Source organism: Lagenorhynchus albirostris, chromosome 15, assembly GCF_949774975.1.
Source record: "Lagenorhynchus albirostris chromosome 15, mLagAlb1.1, whole genome shotgun sequence".
Classification (NCBI taxonomy): Eukaryota; Metazoa; Chordata; class Mammalia; order Artiodactyla; family Delphinidae; genus Lagenorhynchus; species Lagenorhynchus albirostris.
The window spans coordinates 67,189,225-67,212,212 of record NC_083109.1 but is presented as its reverse complement, the minus strand read 5'-3'; the positions used below and the strand labels follow the sequence as shown (position 1 = coordinate 67,212,212).

At 39.9% G+C, this 22,988-nt stretch overlaps 1 protein-coding gene across 4 annotated transcripts in view; it reads left to right on the top strand.

Annotated features, from left to right (window-relative positions):
- USP31 (ubiquitin specific peptidase 31) overlaps positions 1-22,988 on the top strand; it is a 119,945-nt gene that overhangs the window by 27,344 nt on the left and 69,613 nt on the right. For all 4 annotated transcript variants that reach the window (XM_060125173.1, XM_060125174.1, XM_060125172.1 and 1 more), the window contains exons 2-11: positions 6,562-6,699; positions 8,620-8,708; positions 8,799-8,891; positions 9,507-9,642; positions 11,932-12,076; positions 16,370-16,550; positions 19,497-19,608; positions 20,213-20,307; positions 21,729-21,806; positions 22,401-22,530. In XM_060125173.1, coding sequence (XP_059981156.1) covers positions 6,562-6,699; positions 8,620-8,708; positions 8,799-8,891; positions 9,507-9,642; positions 11,932-12,076; positions 16,370-16,550; positions 19,497-19,608; positions 20,213-20,307; positions 21,729-21,806; positions 22,401-22,530 — 1,197 coding nt within the window. The remainder of the gene's footprint in view (positions 1-6,561; positions 6,700-8,619; positions 8,709-8,798; positions 8,892-9,506; positions 9,643-11,931; positions 12,077-16,369; positions 16,551-19,496; positions 19,609-20,212; positions 20,308-21,728; positions 21,807-22,400; positions 22,531-22,988) is intronic.

Here is a 22,988-nt window from a genome sequence, read left to right as displayed (position 1 = left end):
CTTTTGAAACTTACATAACGGCAGGTGTTTAGAGTTTAAAATGCTTTTATGATCTCATTAAAGCCTCACAATGATACATTTAGAAAAGTATTATCATCCCCATTTTGCAGAAAAGAGAGCCGAAGCTCAGAAAAACTACACCTTAAGTAAAGAGTAGACTTAAACCAAGGTATTCAGAATCCAGTCTTTCTGTTGCATTTCTAGCAGAAACTTCCAACCACTGTTTAAACACTTGAAGGTCTTCTCTTGCTGCTGTGTTTTCTGCTGATACAGCTTTATGATCTGTTGAGAAATCTCTGCTCATTGTTCATCTGGCTGAACCACTTGTATATTTCTTTTTATATTTCTTCCTTTTATTCTGGCTCTAATGCTCTTGGCCATACTTCCACCCTCAGCTATAATTTCTTGAAATGCAGTAGCCAGTTTTCAATCCTTTTTTTTTTAGTTTTTTTCTTTTATAAAAGAATATACCCTTTCCTATATTTTATTTCAGCGGTGAGTCCCTGCCACCAAGTCTTTGTGGTATATATAAGTTTGTTTAATACTGAAAACTAATCTTATAACTGCAAATATCCGTTGTTGTCCAAATCTGTTTTAGTTCCTGAGTTTGGATCTTGAGAACTTGGATATAAGGGACACCTGTACTTGAGGTAACCTTTGTTCAGTTCTCTGTCTGGAAGGATCAAGGAGCTCTGTATCAGAATAACTCACTTTTCCCTGTGGCCAGACATGAACACATGAACAGGTTGTGTGTGGTGTTCTCTACTGTTCTTCCCGAGTTGTCTTTCCATCCTGGAAGGAAACTCCTTTCCCATTGCTTCCTTCCTCTTCTGTCTTTCTCCTCTCCCACCAGGGTCCCAGCTCCATCTTGCTGAGGAAGGAGGCGGGGGCAGTGCATTTGGGAGCTGGGAGTGGAGGGCATTCCAGGCCTAGGGAAAGTGTGTGAAAGTCTGGAGGCCTTATGGTCTCTTTCAAGGGCCCATAGTTGCCACGGCTGGCTAGTACTGAGGGCCTCTCTGCCTCATATGTACTATTATGTGAACAGACCTCCCCACCAGAGGTGACAATAAAAGGAGGAAAGGCTGAATGAAGGTCACAGAGAGCCCCGTTGAGTGTGGCTGTGTTCTGTACCCTGGCATGGAATTCTGTTGTATGGACACTTTATCACTGTTTTTTATGGGTCATATCTGGTTTTACAGTGTTCATCCATTTGTACCAATTTCATCCACGATGTTTTTACTTAATTATTCTTCATCAGCTTAGGTGTCCAGAAAGTCAAATACAAGAGATGAAGCTTTTCTCAAGACAAGTGCTTATCATTCTGTTCTTTCCAGCACAGTCCAGAAACCAAGTTTCACTTTTAGATACCATCTATGAACCCAGCTGTTTTTTTTTTTTTTACACTTCATCTTTCTCTTAAGATGTAAATATAATGTCCTCCCAAGTTCTTCTGTTCTTTCCCAGAATCACTGAAATTAAATTCTACGTTCCTTCTGGCATAGAATCAAGGAAAGTGAGTGATGATTTGGTTTGATGAGTTTTGGCAAGCCACCTTTTCCCCAAAAGAGTAAGCCAACTCCTGATCAGTCATGTCAGGCCGGTACTGCCATGTCCATTCCCCATGGGAGGCAATCACCAATAGCCATTACTTTGTCATCTTCTTGGAGTCAGGTAAATGATGTCTTGAACCAATTACTGTCTTTTTGCTGGAGCCCAGGATTCTGCTGCTTCTGTACTAGGGCTCTGTGGAAAGAAAGAACCTCATGTCTAGTTTTATAGCTCCAGTTGGATAGACTTCATTCTTTTCCTTTTCTGGACCATGCTTCCAACTCATTTTTTTTTCCCCTTTAAGGGAAAAAAAAAGTTCTCTGTAGTTCTAGTCCTTAAGGTTTTATTTGAAGGGTAAGAAGAAATTTTATGAGGCTTGAAGGCCCTACAAATGTGTTTGACTTTTACTTTATAGTAACTAGATGTTAGGGATCATCCTGAATGGAAAATTAGAATGATGGTTACATTTATTTGTAATAGGATGTAAAGGATTTAAAGCAACAGATTCAGTTTAATGTTTTTACAAACCAGAATCATACCCAAATTCTATAAAATAGACACAGATGTGTAAGGTTAATTTTAAGAAGTTTCTTCTCTATTTTTCATGGAACTGTCAAATTTAATTTTAAATGGTTTCTCAGATTGTAGCAATGCTTATATTTACAGATGACATATTCTAGTGATAATCAACTTTTTAAAAAACTGCAAAAATACGGAAGTATTAATTTTAGGACATCAAATAAACCAAGATTTATTAGGAAGAAAAAATCATAAAAGACAAACCAAAGCAGTGTCAGATATGGCCCAAAAGAAAAACCAAATCACTTGCTGGGACTCTAGGGGCAGAGCTTGGGTGAAGATATGGGATGCCAGGGTCTCTGTGGTGGTCCAGCTCAACTGCTTCATTGTATGACCAGGAATCAGGTTTGGTGAGTTACCTAAGATAACCATCCGTGTGTGGCAGAGCCATGCTTGAGCCCAGGTTTCTTTTTTTTTTTTTTTTTTTTTGCGGTACGCGGGCCTCTCACTGTTGTGGCCTCTCCCATTGTGGAGCACAGGCTCCGGACGCGCAGGCCCAGCGGCCATGGTTCACGGGCCCAGCCTCTCCGCGGCATGTGGGATCTTCCCGGACCGGGGCACAAACCTGCGTCCCCTGCATCGACAGGCAGACTACCAACCACTGCGCCACCAGGGAAGACGGAGCCCAGGTTTCTTGACTCCTACTATGTTTCTTCCTTCTGTAACACACGCTAAAGGATGGTTACGAGGTTATTCTGTGTTATGGTTTCTCTGGGGAAGAAGTAAAATAAATAGTCCCTTGGGTCTCTGCAGTGGGAAGAAGTCACCGTTGTGAAGGGAAAAAGGAGCCTTTGTGTTGTGTATGTTCAGTGAGGTTTCCTTGAAAATTTCATTTAGTTTGAGATATAGTGATTTAGGGCGGGGTTGACCCAGAGCAGTTTTGGCCGTAGTTACAGAGGGTTGTAGAAGTCCTGTTGCTTGTTTAGTCGTGCCCAACAAAAATCTTGTTGAGCAGCTTCAGCACAGCACCTTTAAAGAGTGATTGGAGGATAAATGCTGGATGAGTTGATGTGATAGTGGCAGGAAGCATGAATCAGATTTAATGCAATCCTGATAAAGAACTGAATGTTGTCTCCACTCTGGTGGCCACCGTGCATAAAATATCTGCTTTGACACAAAAAGAAGCATTTGATTTCAGCTAATTTGTTTCTTAGGATACATATACTGAGAACTACCTCTCCCTCCCCGTTGGGAGTAAATAAGGGAGAGGGTCCTGAACAGAAGCTTGTTATGCTTCTAGCATTTTGTGTGTCCCAACTATATGCCATGAGATTTGCCTTTACCCTTGCTGAACCTAAAACTTCCTCTTGGCAATTGGCCTCTGCTTCCTCCACAAAACAAACAAAGCTTCCCTGCCTTCCTGTCTATAACTTCTCTGAATCCATAACTATCCTTACCTCCTTCTCTTCTCTCTTACCTCCTGTTTAAGATAGTTCCTCTACCTCTTTTCTGAATCCTTCCTTCTCCCCTTACTGAAGAATCCTCTTTCTTCAAGTATCTCCTTTCTGTTAGCTTCTTCCCTCAGCACTAAGTCCCTCTGTCCTGTAGGTGCCCCTTCCAGAGAGTTACGGCATCTTTCTTCCTGCCTTTTATAACCAAGCTTCTTGTATGTGAAGAGTGGTCTTCTTGTAACCATTCAGTGTCAGTACCTTTTCTTCTCCTTTAGCCTCTCTGATCAGTGTCACTGAAATTGCACAGGCAGTCAATCTCTTAATTTGCCATTCCAAAGGACCCGTCTCTGTGCTTGTCTTACTTGACTTTTCTGTGGTGGCTTACATCGTTTCCATCTCCTTGGAGGTTTCTTCTCCGTCAGCTTGTGTGATGCCACTCTCTTCTGGCTGCTACCTCTTATCTTCTTCTTGGGCTTCTTTTCTGTGACTTGTCCCTTCTATAAGATTCTGCCCCAGCTGCCTCCTTTTCTCATTAAATGTTCCCTATTTCCTCTATGCTCATATGATAGGTGTATGTGCTCTGATTTAACTTTCCAGCTCAGATCTCTTTCCTGAGCACCAGACCTAACCTCACTTGAGATCCTGTAGGTACCTCAAACTCAACATGTTCAAAGCTCTGCAGTCCCCAGTCTCTTCCTCAGTTCCTGATTTCGTTATGCACCGAAGTCCGAAACTAAAAACCTTGGTGTCATCCCCGATTTCTTCTTTATATCACTCAATATAGGGTCACCAGTCATCTCTTTCTCTTCCATCCTGAATCAGCCACAGGTTTACCTGCTAGTGCTGCTGATGTTTTTTTTTACTGATTCATTTTTCTTTGCTAGGAGGTCTCTGTCTTCTGTAGCTCACTTTCTTTTGCTCTTCATGCCAGTGGCTTTAGTTTTGGTTCTCCTAAATGAGAACATAATCATGGCCGCAAGCCAAACCTTTTCAAGATGGAGTAAGATGTCAAGTATATAAAATGCTACAGGGAGAATGAAAAAGGTGAAGACTGAGAAAGAAGAAATTAGATTTGGTGATGTGGGTGGGTCTGACCTCTGGGGTAAGTTTTGTAGTGTAGTGAAGACTTTTCCCCACACTCACTCCGCCTTTTGTGTACCTGTTTCTGAGGTGGCACCCAAGTGGTATCCTTCAAGTCACTTGAAATCTTTCTGTTACCAGGGTCCTTTCTCTCCCTTGTTCACTTCGTTCAGTTAGTGAGTTTTGCCAGTGACACTTGTATATTCTCATTTGCATTGCTTTGATTTTTTCCTCCTTAACTTCGAATTTTGTAGATCATCTTTTTGTTATTCACATCTAATTGATCATCATGTTGTGATGGTTCTTCATAATTAAAAATGTACCCCTTCTTTTCATCTCTGTTATCATTAATTGGAAAATACAATGGACAGTTATTAGTTCTTTGGCTTACTTTGTCATTCTTCAACTTTTAATACAGTTGATCACTCTTTCCTTCGTAGCTCTCTTCTCTTGACTCTTGGGACTCCATTCTCTTGATTTTCTTGCCACATCTTTGATGGCCTTTTCTTAGTCTTCTTTTAGGGCCCCCTAAATATAGAAGTCCTCTGGATTCTGTCCTCTGGCTTGATCTCTCATGATCTTGTCTGGGCAGTCTTAGCCATACTCGTGATTTCAAGTGCCACCCATCTGTTGACCCCCAAACCTTTGTCCTGAGCGCAGACTCTTCTGCTGAGTGCCAGATCTGTTTTTTTTTTAGTTGTTTGCCAGGTACTTCCATTTGGAGGTTCCACAGAACTTCAGATGTAGTGGATTCTAATGGGAACTCATCATCCTCTTTTCCAGACTTCTTCCTTTTTTATTTTGTCTTGATGAAGGGAACCACCAGTGGCCCATCATCCAGATAAGACACCTGAAAGACATTAATGCCTCCATCCTCACTTTCCACATTCATTAGGTCACAAATCCTATAGATTCTACTGCCCCAATTTTGAAATCTCTCTCAAATTTGCCCTCACGGGCTTAGTTTAGACCCTTATTGTTTCTTGCCTGATTGTTTCATTTGTCTCCTAACTGCTCTCTCTTTGTGCAGTTGTCTCCCCTCCTTTCTCCCTACTTCCAAATCCAATATTCATAGCTAAAATTTGAGTGCTTATTATATATCATTTACACGTGAAATGTTTTATATGCATTCTCACTTGACCGTCACACTAAACCATTATTATCCTTTTTACTTTGGAGCAGAGTAGGCCAGGCCTCACAAATAGTGGTAGGACAGAGAGATTTGAATTCAGGCTATATGCTCCAGAGCCCATAATCTTAAGTTTAATTAACCAGTTCACCTACAGCCATTCATGGCCACCCCTCTTTGCATACTCTAGTTTGGAAGCAAGTCACTGTCACAGTCTATATTCAGGGTTGTGGGGCGGGGTTGGGGGGTTAAGATCCAACTCCCGGAGGGGGGATTATTGACATAAATTATTCAGAATTCTTCTTTAAGGAAGATTTATCTCTTCCCACTTATTTATTCACTCAGTCATTTACCTTACGTAGACTTAGTTATTTTATACTTTGGTTTATAATCGAATACTGTGATACTTATTTAACCAATTCTCATTTTTTTCTTTTACTTTTTAAAAAATTGAGGTATAATTGACATATAACATTAGTTTCAGGTTAACAACATAATGATTTGATATTTATAACAATTCTCATTTTTAAGATGTTCAAGTTATTACCAGTTTTTTGCTATTAGTGAATGAATATCTTAGAAGTCTTGGCATGCTGTGTTGATGGTTTCCTTTACAGATATTCCTAAAAGTAGGATTGTTGGGTAGGTGCATTTAAAAGTTTTTGGTACATGGGTGAGGTTTTTACATTGAGCATCTGTTTTCATATTTGCTGTCTTTCCAGGAAGTACTCTCTAACACCCTTGGGATCTTGCGTTCCTCTTTGGGATTATGAATAGTTTCTGTTTAAAGCCAGGAACTCACAACTCTTCATGCTGATTTATTTACCTGTGTAGAGTATTGTGTCAAAGAATGCACTGCAATATCGGGGGAATTCCCAGCATGATGCCCAGGAGTTTCTGCTGTGGCTTTTGGACCGAGTTCATGAAGACCTCAATCATGCTGTGAAGCAGAGCGGCCAGCCTCCTCTGAAGGTAAGGGCGCGCTCAGGGCAGTCAGGGAGCAGTGAGTGGCTGTGGCGCAGGCCACCGGTGAACCGGTGAACTAGTGAGGAGGGAGTGTAGGTTCTTCTTCCAAACCTCCCCTGAGGAGTTGTTGCAGTTTGCAGTTAGTTAATATAGTAAAATTGACTAAGCTCTGGGTGAGTATAAAATTCATGGATACTTAGGGACTATTTCCTCTGTTTACCACTGTGCTGGCAGTGTCAGATAGGAGCTGACACTCTCATGAGAGGGGACACATTTGCATGTATGACTACCTTTAGACTGACATTAAGGGATTCCATCTCGCTAAACTGTTTTTAAAGCAGAAATTTGCTTTCTATTCCAATGAGACATAGTCTGTAGATCATTGGAATGTGCATACACAATCAAAAAGGAAATGTATTGATGTCTCTGCTGTTAGGATTCGATTTGAGTGTAGGAACTGAACCCTTAGAATATACTTACTGAGAAACAGTGATTCATTCTCAATTTTTATTTATGTAATCTTAGTATGATGGGTAAAATGATTTATATAATGCAAATAAAGTGTTCTCCTCTCACAGCTTTAAAAATTTTTGATAATTCTTTTCTGTACCTCAAATTTTATTTTATTTTATTATTTTTTTATATCTTTATTGGAGTATAATTGCTTTACAATGTTGTGTTAGTTTCTGCTGTACAACAAAGTGAATCAGCCATACGTATACATATACCCCCATATCCCCTCCTTCTTGAGCCTCCCTCCCACCCTCCCCATCCCACCTCTCAAGGTCATCACAAAGCACTGAGCTGATCTCCCTGTGCTATGCGGCAGCTTCCCACTAGCTATCTATTTTACATTTGGTAGTGTATATATGTCAGTGCTACTCTCTCACTTCGTCCCAGCTTCCCCTTCCCCGCCCCGTGTCCTCAAATCCGTTCTCTATGTCTGCATCTTTATTCCTGCCCTGCCACTAGGTTCATCAGTACCACTTTTTTAGATTCCATATATATGCGTTAGCATACGGTATTTGTTTTTCTCTTTCTGACTTACTTCACTCTGTATGACAGACTCTAGGTCCATCCTAGAGTCTTTACAAATAACTCAATTTTGTTCCTTTTTATGGCTGAGTAATATTCCATTGTGTATATGTGCCACATCTTCTGTGTCCATTCATCTGTCGATGGACATTTAGGTTGCTTCCATGTCCTGGCGATTGTAAATAGTGCCGCAGTGAACATTGTATATACCTCAAGTTTTAAATTTCTAGTTTTGGTAAGTTGTTGAAGTATTCTGATTCAGGGTCCTTTGTGCCTGAACATTCTGTACTCTCATATGACTATATGCTTGCGGCTGACTTTCCCACCAGGTTGAGACGTACTCAAGGTCAGGCACTGTGTCTTATTATCTTTGTATCTTAATGCCCTTTGCATTGCTCTCTGCACGTGGTAGCTGATGCTCAGTAACTGTAAGGGGGAGGGACATGAAAAGGTTAAGTAAAATGTGAAGTAGAATGATTAGGCCCAGATAAGCAGCAGAGGTAATACGTGCCAGACAAAACATTCTCTTTAGGCAGGGCAGGACTGGGCACTTCTGAATAGTTGGGATTACTTCCTGGAAGAGGTTGGAGGGGGCCCTTTGAGAGTTGGAGGGGGATTGGAGCGCTCTGGGGAAGGACTGCCCGACTGCCTGGATGGGGTGGAGAGACGGATAAGCACTGTGTCTGGGAGAGCCTGTGAGGCGATGAGTCCATGTGACCCACACCCCGGCATCTGTGTTCTGGTCCCTTTAGCAGATGTCTTTCCCTGAAACATCTGGATCTGATGCAGATCTTGGAAAGGAGGTCAAGGACATCTGTGACATTTTTAGGCTCATCTTTAATCAAGAGCTGGCACTTTTAGTCTGTGAAATTGTACTTAATTTTTTTTTAGCCACCATCAGAGACTGATATGATGCCCGAGGGACCATCTTTTCCTGTCTGTAGCACTTTCGTACAAGAACTTTTTCAAGCCCAGTACAGGTACGAGCAAATTAAAATTTCCCTTATGTTGTGTGCTTATGTAGTTCTAGGTGATCTTAATGTGAGTGTCTTACATTTTTATTTTTGCAGATCTTCTTTGACATGTCCTCATTGCCAGAAGCAGAGCAACACTTTTGATCCTTTCCTCTGCATTTCTTTGCCAATTCCACTACCCCACACAAGGTAAGAACAGAGTTAATAAAATTAAGACTATATTCCTATATGTTCCTTTTCCTCTGTAGGCTCCTGTTGGGGCTTCTTACATATTTAAACAAGTAATAGGCTTAGTGATAAATTGAATACAGGCATTGTTAAGGCCTTATAGAAATTTATAAATGCCTGTCTGAGTTTGCAGGGTGAGCAGGTGCATGGGGCAAGCAAGTCTTTTTGGTTGGTCTGGTTGTAGTCTGCTCCGCCTATAGGTCATCCACCTATAGTATTGGGGCCGGAGAAGGTTGCTGAATGCCTTCTAGAGCCTCTAGAGACCTTACGTTCCACTTTTAATTAGCTGCTTTATTTGAACTGTTCCTTGAAATTTCTAGGAGTTACGCTGTTATAAAGAAAATACAAAGCACAGAACCAAGTATTGATATGCTGTATTTTTGTTGTGCTGCCTTTATTATTATGCTGTATTGCCTTTTCCAAAGAGTTCTTGATTGTTGTTTGATAGTTCTACTTAGGTCCAATTAAAGGTGTGGGTTAGCTTTAGTTTTGTTGATTCCAGGTCAGGGTTGTCCTGCTTCTATATTTTAGTTGAAGTAAGTGACTAATAAGAATATCTGACTTTGATCTGTACAGGCCTCTGTATGTCACTGTAGTGTATCAAGGGAAATGTTCTCACTGCATGCGGATTGGTGTGGCCGTGCCTCTGTCTGGGACTGTCGCCAGACTTCGGGAAGCAGTGTCTATGGAAACAAAGATCCCCACTGATCAGGTAATAAGCTTGCTAAGACCGATTACACATGGGCCACAAAAGTGTTGCTTTCTTTTCTTCTGGAATTTTGTAACAGTTCTCAGCCAAACATGGTTGGAGAGAAATTTAAAACCAGTTGTTCCTAGTGTTGAGGGAAAAATGAAAAATTAGGATCCAAAGGAGAAAAATATACACAAAAACTTCTCATGCTTCATTTAATTGTATATATATATTTAAAAGGAAAAGCTATGACTTTACACCAAGACCTTCTTTCAGCTTTGTTTATAAAGTATAATTAGTTAACACCTCTTAAATCATTCTGTGGGTGCTCATGTGGGCAATAGGAAGAGCATCCTGTGGTATTTGAAGGTCAGAGAGGCTTAGAAAACTCAACCAGTGGCTCTTGAAAATCCCTTCCCATTATGGTGATAAGAATGGGCCTGTTTCTAGTACAGTACATATAGGTGCTCAGTTTGGTTTATTTTCTGATTAAAGCTAGGCTAGAGTCTCTTACCTTGTTTAGAGAAGAGAAAGGAAAGTTGTATCTCCTCCCTTTCTTTTTTGGGTTAATTTTTGATAAGTAGTTATATTGACCGAAAATAATTTTGGCCTGTTTGTGACTTGACATACTTTTGCATACTCTTTTACTCAATTCACTGTTGGGGTTTTATTTGGAAAAAAATTCCCTATTTAAAATTTACCAAGGGAAGATGATCCAGTGGCTGAATAGGTTTCCCTAGATAACTTCTGGAAGCTGCTGTGTAATCATGTGACTAATAAAGGTGTTTTGTACTTTGGCCTCCTGTGACCTCATTTGAGAAGTTACCACAGTAAAACAAAAACAACCAGCAGTGTTGCCCTGATATAGCAAATATCTCATATTTTCATAGGCCAAGTACTGGCAGATTGATAAAATGTTCACATTTTTCCTTACTTTGAGGTGCTCATTGATTTATTTACTTATTTATTTATTTTAAATTCAAGGTGAGGGAAAAGACAGAAAGAGGGAGGCTTAGGTGTGTGTCCGAGGCAGATCTGTCTGTATCTTTAAATCTTCCAGTGCTGTCTGGCTCTTTTTGCATTGTTTAAATGAGTGATGTAATTACAAGTTTGTTTTTGACCTCAGCTTGCTGGAGAAAGTGAATTATACTTGCATGTTCACCTTCAGGAAAACAATACGGTCATTAAAATCATTAGAAGAAAAAAGGGCCAGAAATATTTTTCTTGGACTGTTTGTGGAATATGCCACCAAGCTCCTTTCACCTCATCAACTCATAGTATGTTTGTGATAGTAGAGGGGACCTTAGGGGTCCAGTCCAACCCCCTCATTTGAAGGAGGCCCAGAGAAACCATGTGACTTGTTCAAGATCACAGGGCTGGTTGGCGGTGGCAGGCCAGAATTGGAACTTCTTCAAGCTCAGTCCAGTGCTTTTTCACTAGAGGGTGCTGCTGAGCACGTAATGAGGTCTCTAAATGTCTCCATTGTCTTTTTCCCCATCTTTTGTTTTTCTTTCATTACAAAATACTCAACCATTTCAGAAACTCAACTTAGAAGTGAAAGTATCTTGTACTAAGTATCTTAAGAACTAAGGGTTACTAACTTGAATACTGTGTTGTATATTCATTCATATTTTTTCCTGTGCATGTACTATATTAATATTTTATGAAAATGGAACCGTGTAGTCACATTTTTCTTTCCCTACTTTTAATATTTACTTAGGAGATCTTTCCACGTTAGTGCAAATATATGCAGCTCATTCTTTGGAAGCGCTTTATAATTCCAGTAGAACTATAGTATAGTTAACTAGTTCCTTTTGTTGGACATTTGAGTTGATTTCATTTTTTTTCCAACACAAATGTCCATGATTATTTGACATTTTTTAATCTGAAAAGAAGAAAATTTAATGGTAGGAGAAAGTCTCGGAGTCAGATGTGGACTCTGTCCTCGCTACGAGGCTGAGTAGTTGTATAACCTTAGGCAAGTCACTCCGTCTCTCTTTAGTTTCTTCCCCCTGTGAAAGAAGGGCCTTAGACTTTGTATCTGCTGAGTCTCTTCACCAAAACTTAGAGGAAACTCTGGATTTAGTGCCACAGCACTCTGAAATCAAAGTATGTTGTTATACAATCATAGAAGATATTGTGCTTCCGAGACTCTCTTATTAAAGGCAAATCACATCGGCTTGATGAGGTGTTTCCAAGCCCTCAGATCACTGCAGTCCTGCTGGTCTGGAGATGTTCACAGCTGGATTGGGAGATCAATTCATATTGACTTTCCAGTTATCCAACTATTTACATTTTTCCCATTTTTAGATTGTGTTAACAGAAATGTACTATGATGGGTTCCATCGTTCCTTTTGTGACACAGACGACCTGGAAACAGTCCATGAAAGCGACTGCATTTTTGCCTTCGAGACTCCAGAAATATTTAGGCCTGGAGGAATTCTCAGTCAAAGAGGTAAATGAGTATCTGTTTCCATAATACCACCTGGGTTTGCAGGTCTAACAAATGTCTATCCTCTTAGATTATATGATGGTATAATTTTTTAAAATCGTGGTAAAATACACATAACACATCTTTTTATGATGGTATAAATTTTAGGTAACATATTTCCCTGGCAGAAGGCAGTTCTTGGGAAAAACTTTGTTCCTGGCCTTAGTGTTCTTCAAGATCCTAGGGCTTCTATTCTGTTTGCTGTACTCCAGTGGTTGTCAAAACATCAGTGTCTCCTGGGAACTGATTAGAAATGCAAATTCTTAGGTGCCACTCGAGACCTGCTGAACAGAAACGCTGGGGGCAGAGCCCAGCAGTCTGTTTTTAACAGGTGATTCTGATGCGTGTGAAAGTTTGAGAACCGCTGCTCTACCCAGTCTTGTCAGTATTTTCTACTGGGGATTTTTAGAGCTAAACTCTCCACTAGCCACCACTTTTCTTCTGGTTCCACTCCCTGACTTCCAGCTGTCCACTGGAAACTCTATTTATAGTCCTGCAGGTATCTTACACTGAGCGTTTCTTTCTTAGCTCCTCTTGCGTTTCTTCTGTGAAATGCGGCATCACCATCCTTCTCTTCACCCAAGCTGGACCCAAACACTTCTCCCTCAGATTTTGACTTAAATTCACAACTGAAGTTTTCCTCTGCATTCTACTGCGACTGACACAGTGCAGACCAGTCTCAACTGGGCTTTTCTAGTAACTTCTTTATCCCTGGGCTTTCTCCCGTTCAGTTATTTCTTCACAGCACCACCAGACTTATTCTGACGTACAGTTCTGACCACGTTATGTGCTTATTGATTTATCAGTGCTTCCCTTTGTCTGCGATTAAATCTGAATACCTGGGAAGAATGGATGGCCCCTCATGATTTGGTCCTTGCCATTTTTTCAGCCTCTACTATATTCCATTTTCTTCCCCATGTACCCTATCCAAGTTACTCTTTATTTCTGGAACATGCCACATGCTTTTATACTTTCCCTACTGTTCGCTTTGCTAAAAATTCATTTTTCCAGCTCCCGTCTCATTAGCTCCTACTTTGTCTCCCCTAAGGACACCTCCCAATCTCCCCATCCCACCCAGTCCTAAGCAGTCGTTATTCTACTTTCTGTCTCTATAGATTTCCCTAGTCTAGATTTCGATATGAATGGAATCGTATAATAAGTGGCCTTTTGCGACTTGTTTCTTTGACTTAGCATAGTGTTTCAAGGTTCATCCACATTGTAGCATGTATCAGTCCTTCATTCCTTTTTATGGCTGAGTATTATTCCATTATATGTATATACCACATTTTGTTTATCCATTCATCTGTTGATGGACATTTGAATTGTTTCCACCTTTTGGCTATTATGAAATACTGCTGCTATGACCATTCATGTACAAGTATTTGTTTGAATACCTATTTTCAGTTCCTTTGTAGGTATGTACCTAGGAGTGGAAGTGCTGGGTCATATGGTAATTCTATGTTTAACTTTCTGAGGAGTTGCCAGACTGTTTTCCATAGCAACTGCATCATTTTTCATTCCCACCAACAATATATGAGGGTTATAATTTCTCCACATTCTTGCCAATGTTTGTTATTTTCTGTCTTTTTGATTATAGCCATCCTAGTGGGTGCAAAGTGGTATGTCATTGTGATTTTTATTTGCATTTTCCTAATGACAGATCATGTTGATATTTTTTCATGTGGTTTTTGGCCATTTGTGTATCTTCTTTAGAGAAATGTCTATTCAAGTCCTTTACCTACTTCAAAATTGTGTTGCTTGTCTTTTTGTTTTTGAGTTGTAAGAGTTCTTTATATCTGCTGGATACTAGACCTGTATCAGATATATGACTTGCAAATATTTTCTCTCATTCCATGGGCTATCTTTTTACTTCCTTGGTAGTGTTTTTTGATGCACAGAAGTTCTTAATTTTATGAAGTCATATCCAAGAATCCACCACCAAATCCAAGGCCATGAGGTTTACCTGTGTTTTCTTGTAAGAGTTTTATAGTTTTAACTCTTACATTTGGGTCTTTGACTCATTTTGAGTTAATCTTTGCGTGTGGTGTGAAGTAGGGGTTCAACTCCATTCTTTTGCATGTGAATATTCAGTAGTCCCAGCACCATTGTTGAAGAGATTATTCTTTCCTCATTGAATGGCCTTGGTACCCCTGTTGAAAGTTCTTATTTTAGTTCCTCTTTTCCTTCACCTCTACTTCTGGAGGTCTCTGGTGCCTCTAGTCTCTGAACCTTTGGTACTTCTGTATTTTGGGTTGGCCGGCTTTCTGCACTGCCAGCTTAGGATTCAGTTTTCTCTGGTCTACTCATATTTACATTATTATTTTTTTGAGTCTTATTTCAGTTGTCATTCTTTGACTTGGGAGCTTTTTTGTTTATTTTCTAGTTGTTGTGTTTTCAGGCATGTGCTTTTGTTTGTTTAAATTGTTTTCTAATTTTAGTTGCATTATAGTAAACAATAGCCAATCATCACCTTGTCCAGAAAACCTTTCCTCACTTCCCCCACCCCAGACTGGCTGACCGACTTCTGCTCTCCTGTGTTCCAGTGTAGCTTCTGCTCATCTCTGACACTGGCACGTTGTATGGAAATGCTCTGTTCTCTATCCTTCCTACCAAACTGTGAAATTCTCTGCAGTTGGGACTACACTTTGCTTTATCTTTCTGCACCTAGCAGTTTAGTGTACTTCGTAATACACAGCGAGAGCCCAGTTAACGTTTGTTTAACTGAAAATTTCCCCCAGTCCCCCTTCATACCCCAGTTGCTTACAGTTAACACTAAGTTTCTATGTATAGATGAACTTGGTGAGGTCCAAGGTTATATAGTCTAGCCAGAGAGCGCCTTTGTTGGAAGAATATACCACTAGTGAATATGCGTAAGCCTCTGTTCTTCACAAAGGCCTCATCAATATTTTGTTGGTGCATATGAGGCTACTGTCTTCCCCAGTTCACCGGTGAGGGAGCTGAGACTTAGAGAGGTTAGGTCGCGGGCCCAGGTCACACGGTTGGTAGTGATGGGCCTGGACTATGAATGCGGAGTTTGATTTCTGAGCAGTTGAGTGGCATCCTCTCATCTCCTTGGGAATCCTGATCACTTTTAGCAGAACTGGTCTTCCCAGCCTTACTTCTGCCAAGAACCTGGGAAATGAGCCTGTTAATTGTCTCAGATTCAGACTTCTATTTATTTTTCTCATACCAGAGTTTAAGGTGGTTGTGAAGTGAAATCTGCTGCTCTTTTGTGATTTCTCTATGGTATTTAAGCTTAAAAAGTTTTCTTCCCTCTAATAGCTTGGTGAAGATTCAGTTCTTCCTTATTTCTAGTTTCTGTGTTCTCGTTTCTAAACTCTAATTAATCTGGAATTTATTTGAGTATTAACTCTGTATGTTAATAGGTTCAGCAAATCTCCTGTTGCTGGATATTTAGGTTATTGCTGGAGTTTTGCTATGGATACTTTTGTGTAAACCACCTTTTATTTTATTCCCCTTTTGGTGATATTGTTATTATTTCTTTGGTGTGGTAGTGGTGGAGGGCTTCTTCTGTTCTCCAGTTTGGGGTTTCATTTCCTTAGGCTATACTTCCAAAGGATTAAAGAAATGATCAATTATTTAGTCAAGCATTTATTGAGTTCCTCCTAAGTGCAGGACCTTGTGCTAGGTGCTGAATTGCTAAGTACCTCTGATTGACAGATAGCTCTGCTTTGGGGCATGTCTGAAGACCTGGTTTTTAGCAACCAGCACTGTGCCTGTCAAACATATATTTTTGTTCACTTTATTGTAGGTCAATCCAGGCTAGTTGATTGTATTAAAGTTCCGTAATGGCTGTGAGTTTCTTATAAGTCTGGGTCTAAAGTGGGGAAAAGAAGCTGCTATTGGAATATTGAAGATCATTCTACATGTACTAGTCTTTATTTTTTATTAAAATTTTTTTATTTGGTTGCTGCTTGTATGGTCACACTTTAAGTTTGTCTTGGTGGGTCATCTCTGCAAACTTGCCATTCTAAAACTAATATTCATTGAAGTGAAGAGTTTTAATTTTCAGTTTTTAAGGTAGTAGGTAGGTAAGGCGAGTTTAAATGAAATAATGGATGCAAAAAATTTTCTTATGACTAGATGAGTAATCTCAAAGTAGGTCATTTGTTCCTTTTTTCAATTGCAGCTTAAATAACATAATGACAACTTCTTAATTTCTCTAATGGGTAAATTTTTTGTAATGAAAGAATAAAAAATTTTGAAGAGATAAAGTAAGTTTTCATTTTGTTTTAGGAATCCACTTAAACAACAACCTAAACCACTTGAAATTTGGCTTGGATCATTATAGACTGTCTTCTTCTACACAAGCAGCAGCAAAGCAGGGGAGAGCGGACTTAACCCCCACGACAGCAGGAAGCGACAAGATTGTTCTGTTAGTGTGTAACCGAGCCTGCACTGGGCAGCAAGGGAAAAGGTGAAGACCAACTTATTTTCCAATAAATATGGAGACTTTAAAAGTCTAATATTTTCAAATGTTTTAAAAAGTAGGGATAAAAAAATCCTTACTTTTAGTAGTTAATTGTTGATTCTGATATTTAGAAAGAGCATGTGTGTAAATTGACCTGATTTGAGGGGTTGGGAGGGGGAGAAGATAAAATTAGGATGATAAGATCTGAGTTAGAATGGCTCCCAAGCTCATGTAGTTTTTAAAGGCACATTTCTCTTGTATATTTTCAGCTCAAGATCCTCCTGGGTATCTAGACCTATAGACCTATATCCAGCTACTTTCTTTACAGCATTTTTTCTTCTATTCTTAACAAATCTACTTGGATGGCACGTGCACCTCAGTCTTGTGTTCCAAACTGAACTCATTGTGTTTCCCTATAAACCTGACCCTCCAGTATTTCCTGGCTTGGCAAATGGCACCAGTATTCATTCAGCTGCATGTAGTCAGACATTTGGGAGTTAGAAATCTCTCTCAAATCTGTTTCCTTCTGTAAGAATTTATGGGAGTTACTTTTCTTTTTTTTTTTCCTAAACACCTTTATTGGAGTATACTTGCTTTACAATGTTATGTTAGTTTCTGTATGGGAGTTACTTTTAAAGTAACTTTATCACAATAGTAATGTAACTTGAGTAATAACGAGATATGGTTGTGTCTCAGGGAGGAAGGATACTGTGTTTCTAATATTTGTCAGAGTAGCATTTATATTAACTTTTTAAAATGTTGCTTTGAAATAAGTTTCTTATTTAAGAATGGTAAATAATGTAGAAGCAAAATGTGTTGATTTGTATATTTATGATGTTCATTAGCAGCTACTTTAGTGTTTGTACAGTGTGTTGGCCACTATTCTGAACACTAGGGATACAGCAGGATCTGTGTGTTCTCATGGAGCTTGCATCCTAGTTAGGACAGAGCCACTAAAGACAAGATGTTAAAACATGCGGGTGTGATAGAACGTGCTGGTGGGGTCTCTAGCAAAACCGTATTAGAGAGGGAGGCGAGGGGGGCCTCCCTGAGGACGCAGCAGCTGGGCTGAGCCGAGTGGGAAGGTGCGAACTGTGTGAGCCTCTTGGGAGGGGATCCCGTGAAGAGGGGACATCGAGTACAAAGATGCTGAGATTATGGCTGAGTAATATTCTGTTGTATATATGTACCACATCTTTATCCAGTCCTCTGCTGATGGACGTTTAGGGTGCTTCCACGTCTTGATTCCTGTAAATAGTGCTGCTGTGAACATTGGGGTGCAGGTATCTTTTCGGATTACGGTTTTCTCTGGATATTACCGGGGTAAAGGGGGCAAGGGATAAATTGGGAGATTGGGATTGACATATACATACTACTATATATAAAATAGATAACTAATGAGGACCTACTTGTATAGCACAGGGAATTCTACTCAGTACTCTGTAATCCCCTATGTGGGAAAAGAATCTAAAAAAGAGTGGATATATGTATATGTAGAACTGATTCACTTTGCTGTACACCTGAAACTAACACAACATTGTAAATCAACTATACTCCAATGAAAATTAAAAAGAAAAAAAGTTGCTGAGGTTAGAAGGAGCTTGACATGTTTAAGGGACAGAAGAAAAGGCAGCTCATCGTATTTATATAAAATAAAGAAATTATGAAATCCCTTTCATGATGCTAGTCTCTTAAAGGTGAGGGCATCGTCGTGTGAAAAATATGGCCTACTGATTTACACATCGTGCTTGTAACTTATTTCGCATCACAGTTGTCTTTAGGAAGGTAGGCTCACTCTTGAGTACTACTGTGAGTAAACTGGTACTTGTTAGGAGCGGGTTTCTTGGTGACCTTAGCACCCCCGCTTTGGCCTGAGTCAGGGTTTATCTGTTTGTTTATTCACTTGTTCATTCATTCATTCAGCATCTACTGTTGTCTAGGTATGGCTGTTTGGGCTAGGAAGATAAGTCGGTCACAGTTCCTGCTGTCAGGTAACACAGTCTGTTGGTGGAGGCAGCAGAATAAGCAGGCAGTATTTGTAGTGCAGCCGAGCTCAGGGAACAGATCAACAGGGTGCCAGTGGCTCCTTCTGCGGACGAGTAGGAAATAGCTTAAACGAAGAGTGAGAAGGGTAGTCCAGACTGAGGGAATTGGCTGTACGTTGGCGGTGTGAGTCGGACGCATTCAGAGCACAGCATGCAGGTCTGAATGGCTGGGGCTTGGGTGAGAGTTAAGGCTAGGCCAGTGCTCCTCCACGTTGGCTGCATATTAGAATCACCTGGGGAGCTCCTCAAACAGCCTTAGTGCTCCAGCCACAGACCAGAGGGATTGCAGCAGAATCTCGGGGGAATCATTGTGTTTTAAAGTTCCCTCGCTGATTTCAGCCTGCAGCCACTGCTGAGAACCATGGCTCTGCCTCTGATTCTCTAACACCTGTGAGCTCAGCACTGGATAGGAAACCTGGCAGGGGCCATGTGACTTCTACCCTAGGCTAGGAGCTGACTTTTAGTGTCACTTACTTGCCAGTGCCTTCCTTGTTGTCAGGCCACCCGGATGTGGCTGCCTCCCTGCTAGACCTTCCAGCCCTGTCTTTTCCTCTGGCACCTAGTAACCCCTTCTATGTTTGACCCATGCTGCTTGCTAGACTCGTGTCCACTCCCACCTGCTTTCCTCCCCATCTCCACTAATCCTGTCATCTTATTACCTGGCACCATACTCTGTTAAAAGCCATTTTGGTGTATGAGTTGTTAAATTTCATTTAGAAATCTCAGTTTCCCTTCTGACTGTTTCATCCACTTATGAGAGTATTAAATTTCCTGTTTGTTTTATTTTGAGAACTGTCCTAAAACTAATTGTATTGTGATTCCATTTAAAAAGGTCATGAATAAGGAGTTACAGTATTAAAGGAATTGTCATACCTTTTAAGGTGATTATAATATTTATGTGTGCTAGATTTGGACTACCTTTTGTGCTGCACTTAGAGAAGACAATAGCATGGGACCTTCTGCAGAGGGAAATCTTGGAGAAGATGAAGTATTTCTTGAGGCCCACAGTTGGCATTCAGGTGTGTAAGCCTTTTGGTACTCCAGCATAGCATGTGTGTACCCAGTGAAGAAAGTGATTACAGTGAGACTGGAAGTTCAGACCTTTGCCCTTAGGGAAGACCAGACACTGAGCTGGAATGCTGGGGAGCCCTGGAGAAAAGCTGCGTAGTAAAATCTGCTGTGTTCAGGTTTTCCAGAATGAGGACTGTCCCTCATTTTATGAAGGGAGCTGACCACTGCACGGTTTTCCATGCACTGCCGGGTGTTCCTTTATAATGTTTGTCTAATAACGTTTAGCACATGATCGGCTTGGAGAGATTTTGTAGACTATCTATATATTTTCAAAATTATGATTTCTTTGTTAAGGTATCCGTGGAAGACTTATATTAATGTTCAGCTAAAGTAACATATTACATGTCTTGCGTAACATATTTGATATGTTAATGCATTTGGGGTAATCATACTTAAAGTGTATTAGAGTGGCTCAACAGCCTCACAGAATGTTGTAGAGAAGCATTTCGCAAAACAGTTTGCTCTCGCTCTAATCTGTTTTGGAAATGCCCCGGTGAACCACATGCCCTCGAAGAGAAACTCAGCCTGATTTACCTTTGCCATTTGTTGCAGGTGTGTCCATTCAGTTTGCGAGTGGTCAGTGTCGTGGGAATAACATACTTGCTGCCCCAGGAGGAGCAGCCCCTGTGCCACCCAACAGTAGAAAGGTAAAAAAAAAAAATCACCTTCTAGACTTTCATATATGTTTGTGTGTAATTTCTAGTGATGTCTGATGTAATTTCCACATAAGTGTGGTGGGTCCTCCAGGCTCACTTAGAAAGTAAACACTTATTTTAATTTTGATTCATATTTGAGTAGGATATGTTTTATGATCTTTTTTGGAATCGGGAAAGCCTAGAGTACTGATGTTAGGAAAGTAAATTGATTGGTCTCAGGACCGCAGATGAATTGCACTTTCATATTCACCAAGATAAAAGTTTTCCAAAGTAGGATTCTAATCATAACACTTTCCTCCTTGAAATCCTTAAATGGTAACCCGTGGCCTCAAAGATAAAGCCCAGTTTCCACAGTATGTGAAGTTCTCCACAGTTTGAACCCTGACTACTTCCCTTCTGTCAGGCCTCTTTCTTCTCCCCACTATATTAAACATTCAGCAGCATCAAAGTACTGAGGATTGTTTGAACGCACAATATGGTTTTATGTGTGCCTTTGCACGTGTAGTTTCCTCTGTTGATAATTCATTCCTTCTGAGCCTCTCTTCACACTGTCCCTCCTCTCCCCCTTAGAATTATCTTCTCCCTCTGCTATCTCTGTGCTTCTACATACTTCTGTTATTAATAAAGTAATAGAGATATGTGTATATAGACACACGATACATATGTGGATACATATAAATATAAAAACACATTATTGTTTTTATTATAATGACTTTTTCAACAAATATCGTAGTGCCCTGCATTTCAGGATTCCAAAAAAGTATACAACATGGTTCTGTTTGAAAGCAACTCACTGTTTGGTTTTAGAGATTAGAGTTAATAGATTAGATAATGATCCAAAACATTGCAAAACTTAAAAACTATTTGATGGGTAATACTGACAGTTAATGCTGAGTATCTCAGGAGATGCCCAAGGAGCCAAGGAGCTCAGGGGAAATAAGTGAGGTGAAACTTGAGGGGTGCCTTGTAGGAAGGCACAGTTTACATTGGTGTGGGCATGGTCCAGGGACCAAGCGTGGCCTATGGGGGCAGGTGGAGAGATGCAGGAGCAGAGTTTGTTCCCAGAGAGACTATCGTCCCGTCCAGTCTCTATTGATTTGGTGAGATATTGGACAAAAATTGGAAAGATCATAACATCTTAAGAGTTATTGTGGATGACCTTATAGTGTGGTACTAAATTTATTCCAATATCTTTATTTCCATATTGAATATTTTAATTTAAGGATTTTTCAGTCCAGTTGTAATCAAGTTATTAAATAAGAGTTTATAATGGTCAGAAACCTTTTCTGATGGGGAACGATGATGAAGATTTTCAGCAATCACACTATGATTTCAGATTTCAAATAGGATGTATATTTAATTAAAATCATTTATTTAGAAAGTAATATGTGACTTCCTTCCCCATCCTATAGGGCACTAAAATCTTGTGGACCAGGTGGCACTGCTCATGTGAAATTAGTGGTAGAATGGGACAAGGAGACAAAAGATTTGTAAGTATTTTTTTTACTTAGTGTTTGTAGAGTCATTGTCTTAATTATCACTATAATAGCATACCTTTGATCTTTCAAATTAGCTGAAACACAAACCTCTGTTTTCTTTAGCTAAGTATCCAAGTGTGTTGCTGATCCTTTATTTAAGTAATTTATTATTTCTCTCCTACACATTCTGTCATCTGGATCCCAAAACCTTAGAACATTTGTTTGCTGCTAATGAGACAGAAGCTATATATTCATTAACTACTGTGTAGGTCAAATTACTTCTTTTATTACAGACCCATTAACTCTAGCAAGTTATGCCAAATGCATGCCCTTTGATACAGAGGACAAGAATATATGATTAATCAGTACAGTTTGTGCCCAATCCCAGAAAAAACAATTCCAAGTTATTTCTTGAAAATAACGTTATAGATAGAGAACGTCTCACGACATTTTGGAACATAGAAAAGTTGGATTGCCACTTTTACTTTCTTATATATTGACCTTTTTGGTTATGAATTTACAGCCACGTTGTGAAGCTGTTAATTGTATTTTGTATCAGCTTTCCAAGACATTCTCTAATACATGCTTTTTCTCCCCTGATTGCAGCTTGTTTGTAAATACCGAAGATGAGTATATCCCTGATGCAGAAAGTGTCCGGCTGCAAAGGGAGCGTCACCATCAGCCTCAAACTTGCACTTTATCCCAGTGTTTCCAACTCTACACCAAAGAGGAGCGGGTAAGGGTTGGGCAGCATTTGTTGGGTGGTGAGGGTAGGAGGGAGGGCCCAGGACAAGATGACAGTGGGGAAACAAATTATGCACCAGAAAACTCCCCAAGGATTTTTGCATTTACATAGGTTTTGCACATGTGATGTGCATCTTAGTGTTATTCCTCTTAGGATTTTAACAAAAAGTAGTTTAAATTTCTGGAAAACCTTGATTAAATGAAATGCTCTAGATGTGAACCTTTGTATAGTTCCTTTTTTTTTTTTTCTTTTTACTTTTTAATGGTTAATGATAAAGTTATATTTTTGTTTCAATTTAGAGATTTTAAATTATTTTCCTTAGTAACTAGATCAGTGGTTCTCAACTTTTTGGAACTAAGAACATAGGTGCCATTTTAATTAAAATTAATTAAAATTAAAAATTCAGTTCCTTAGTTGCATTAGCCACATTTCAAGGGCTCAGGAGACAC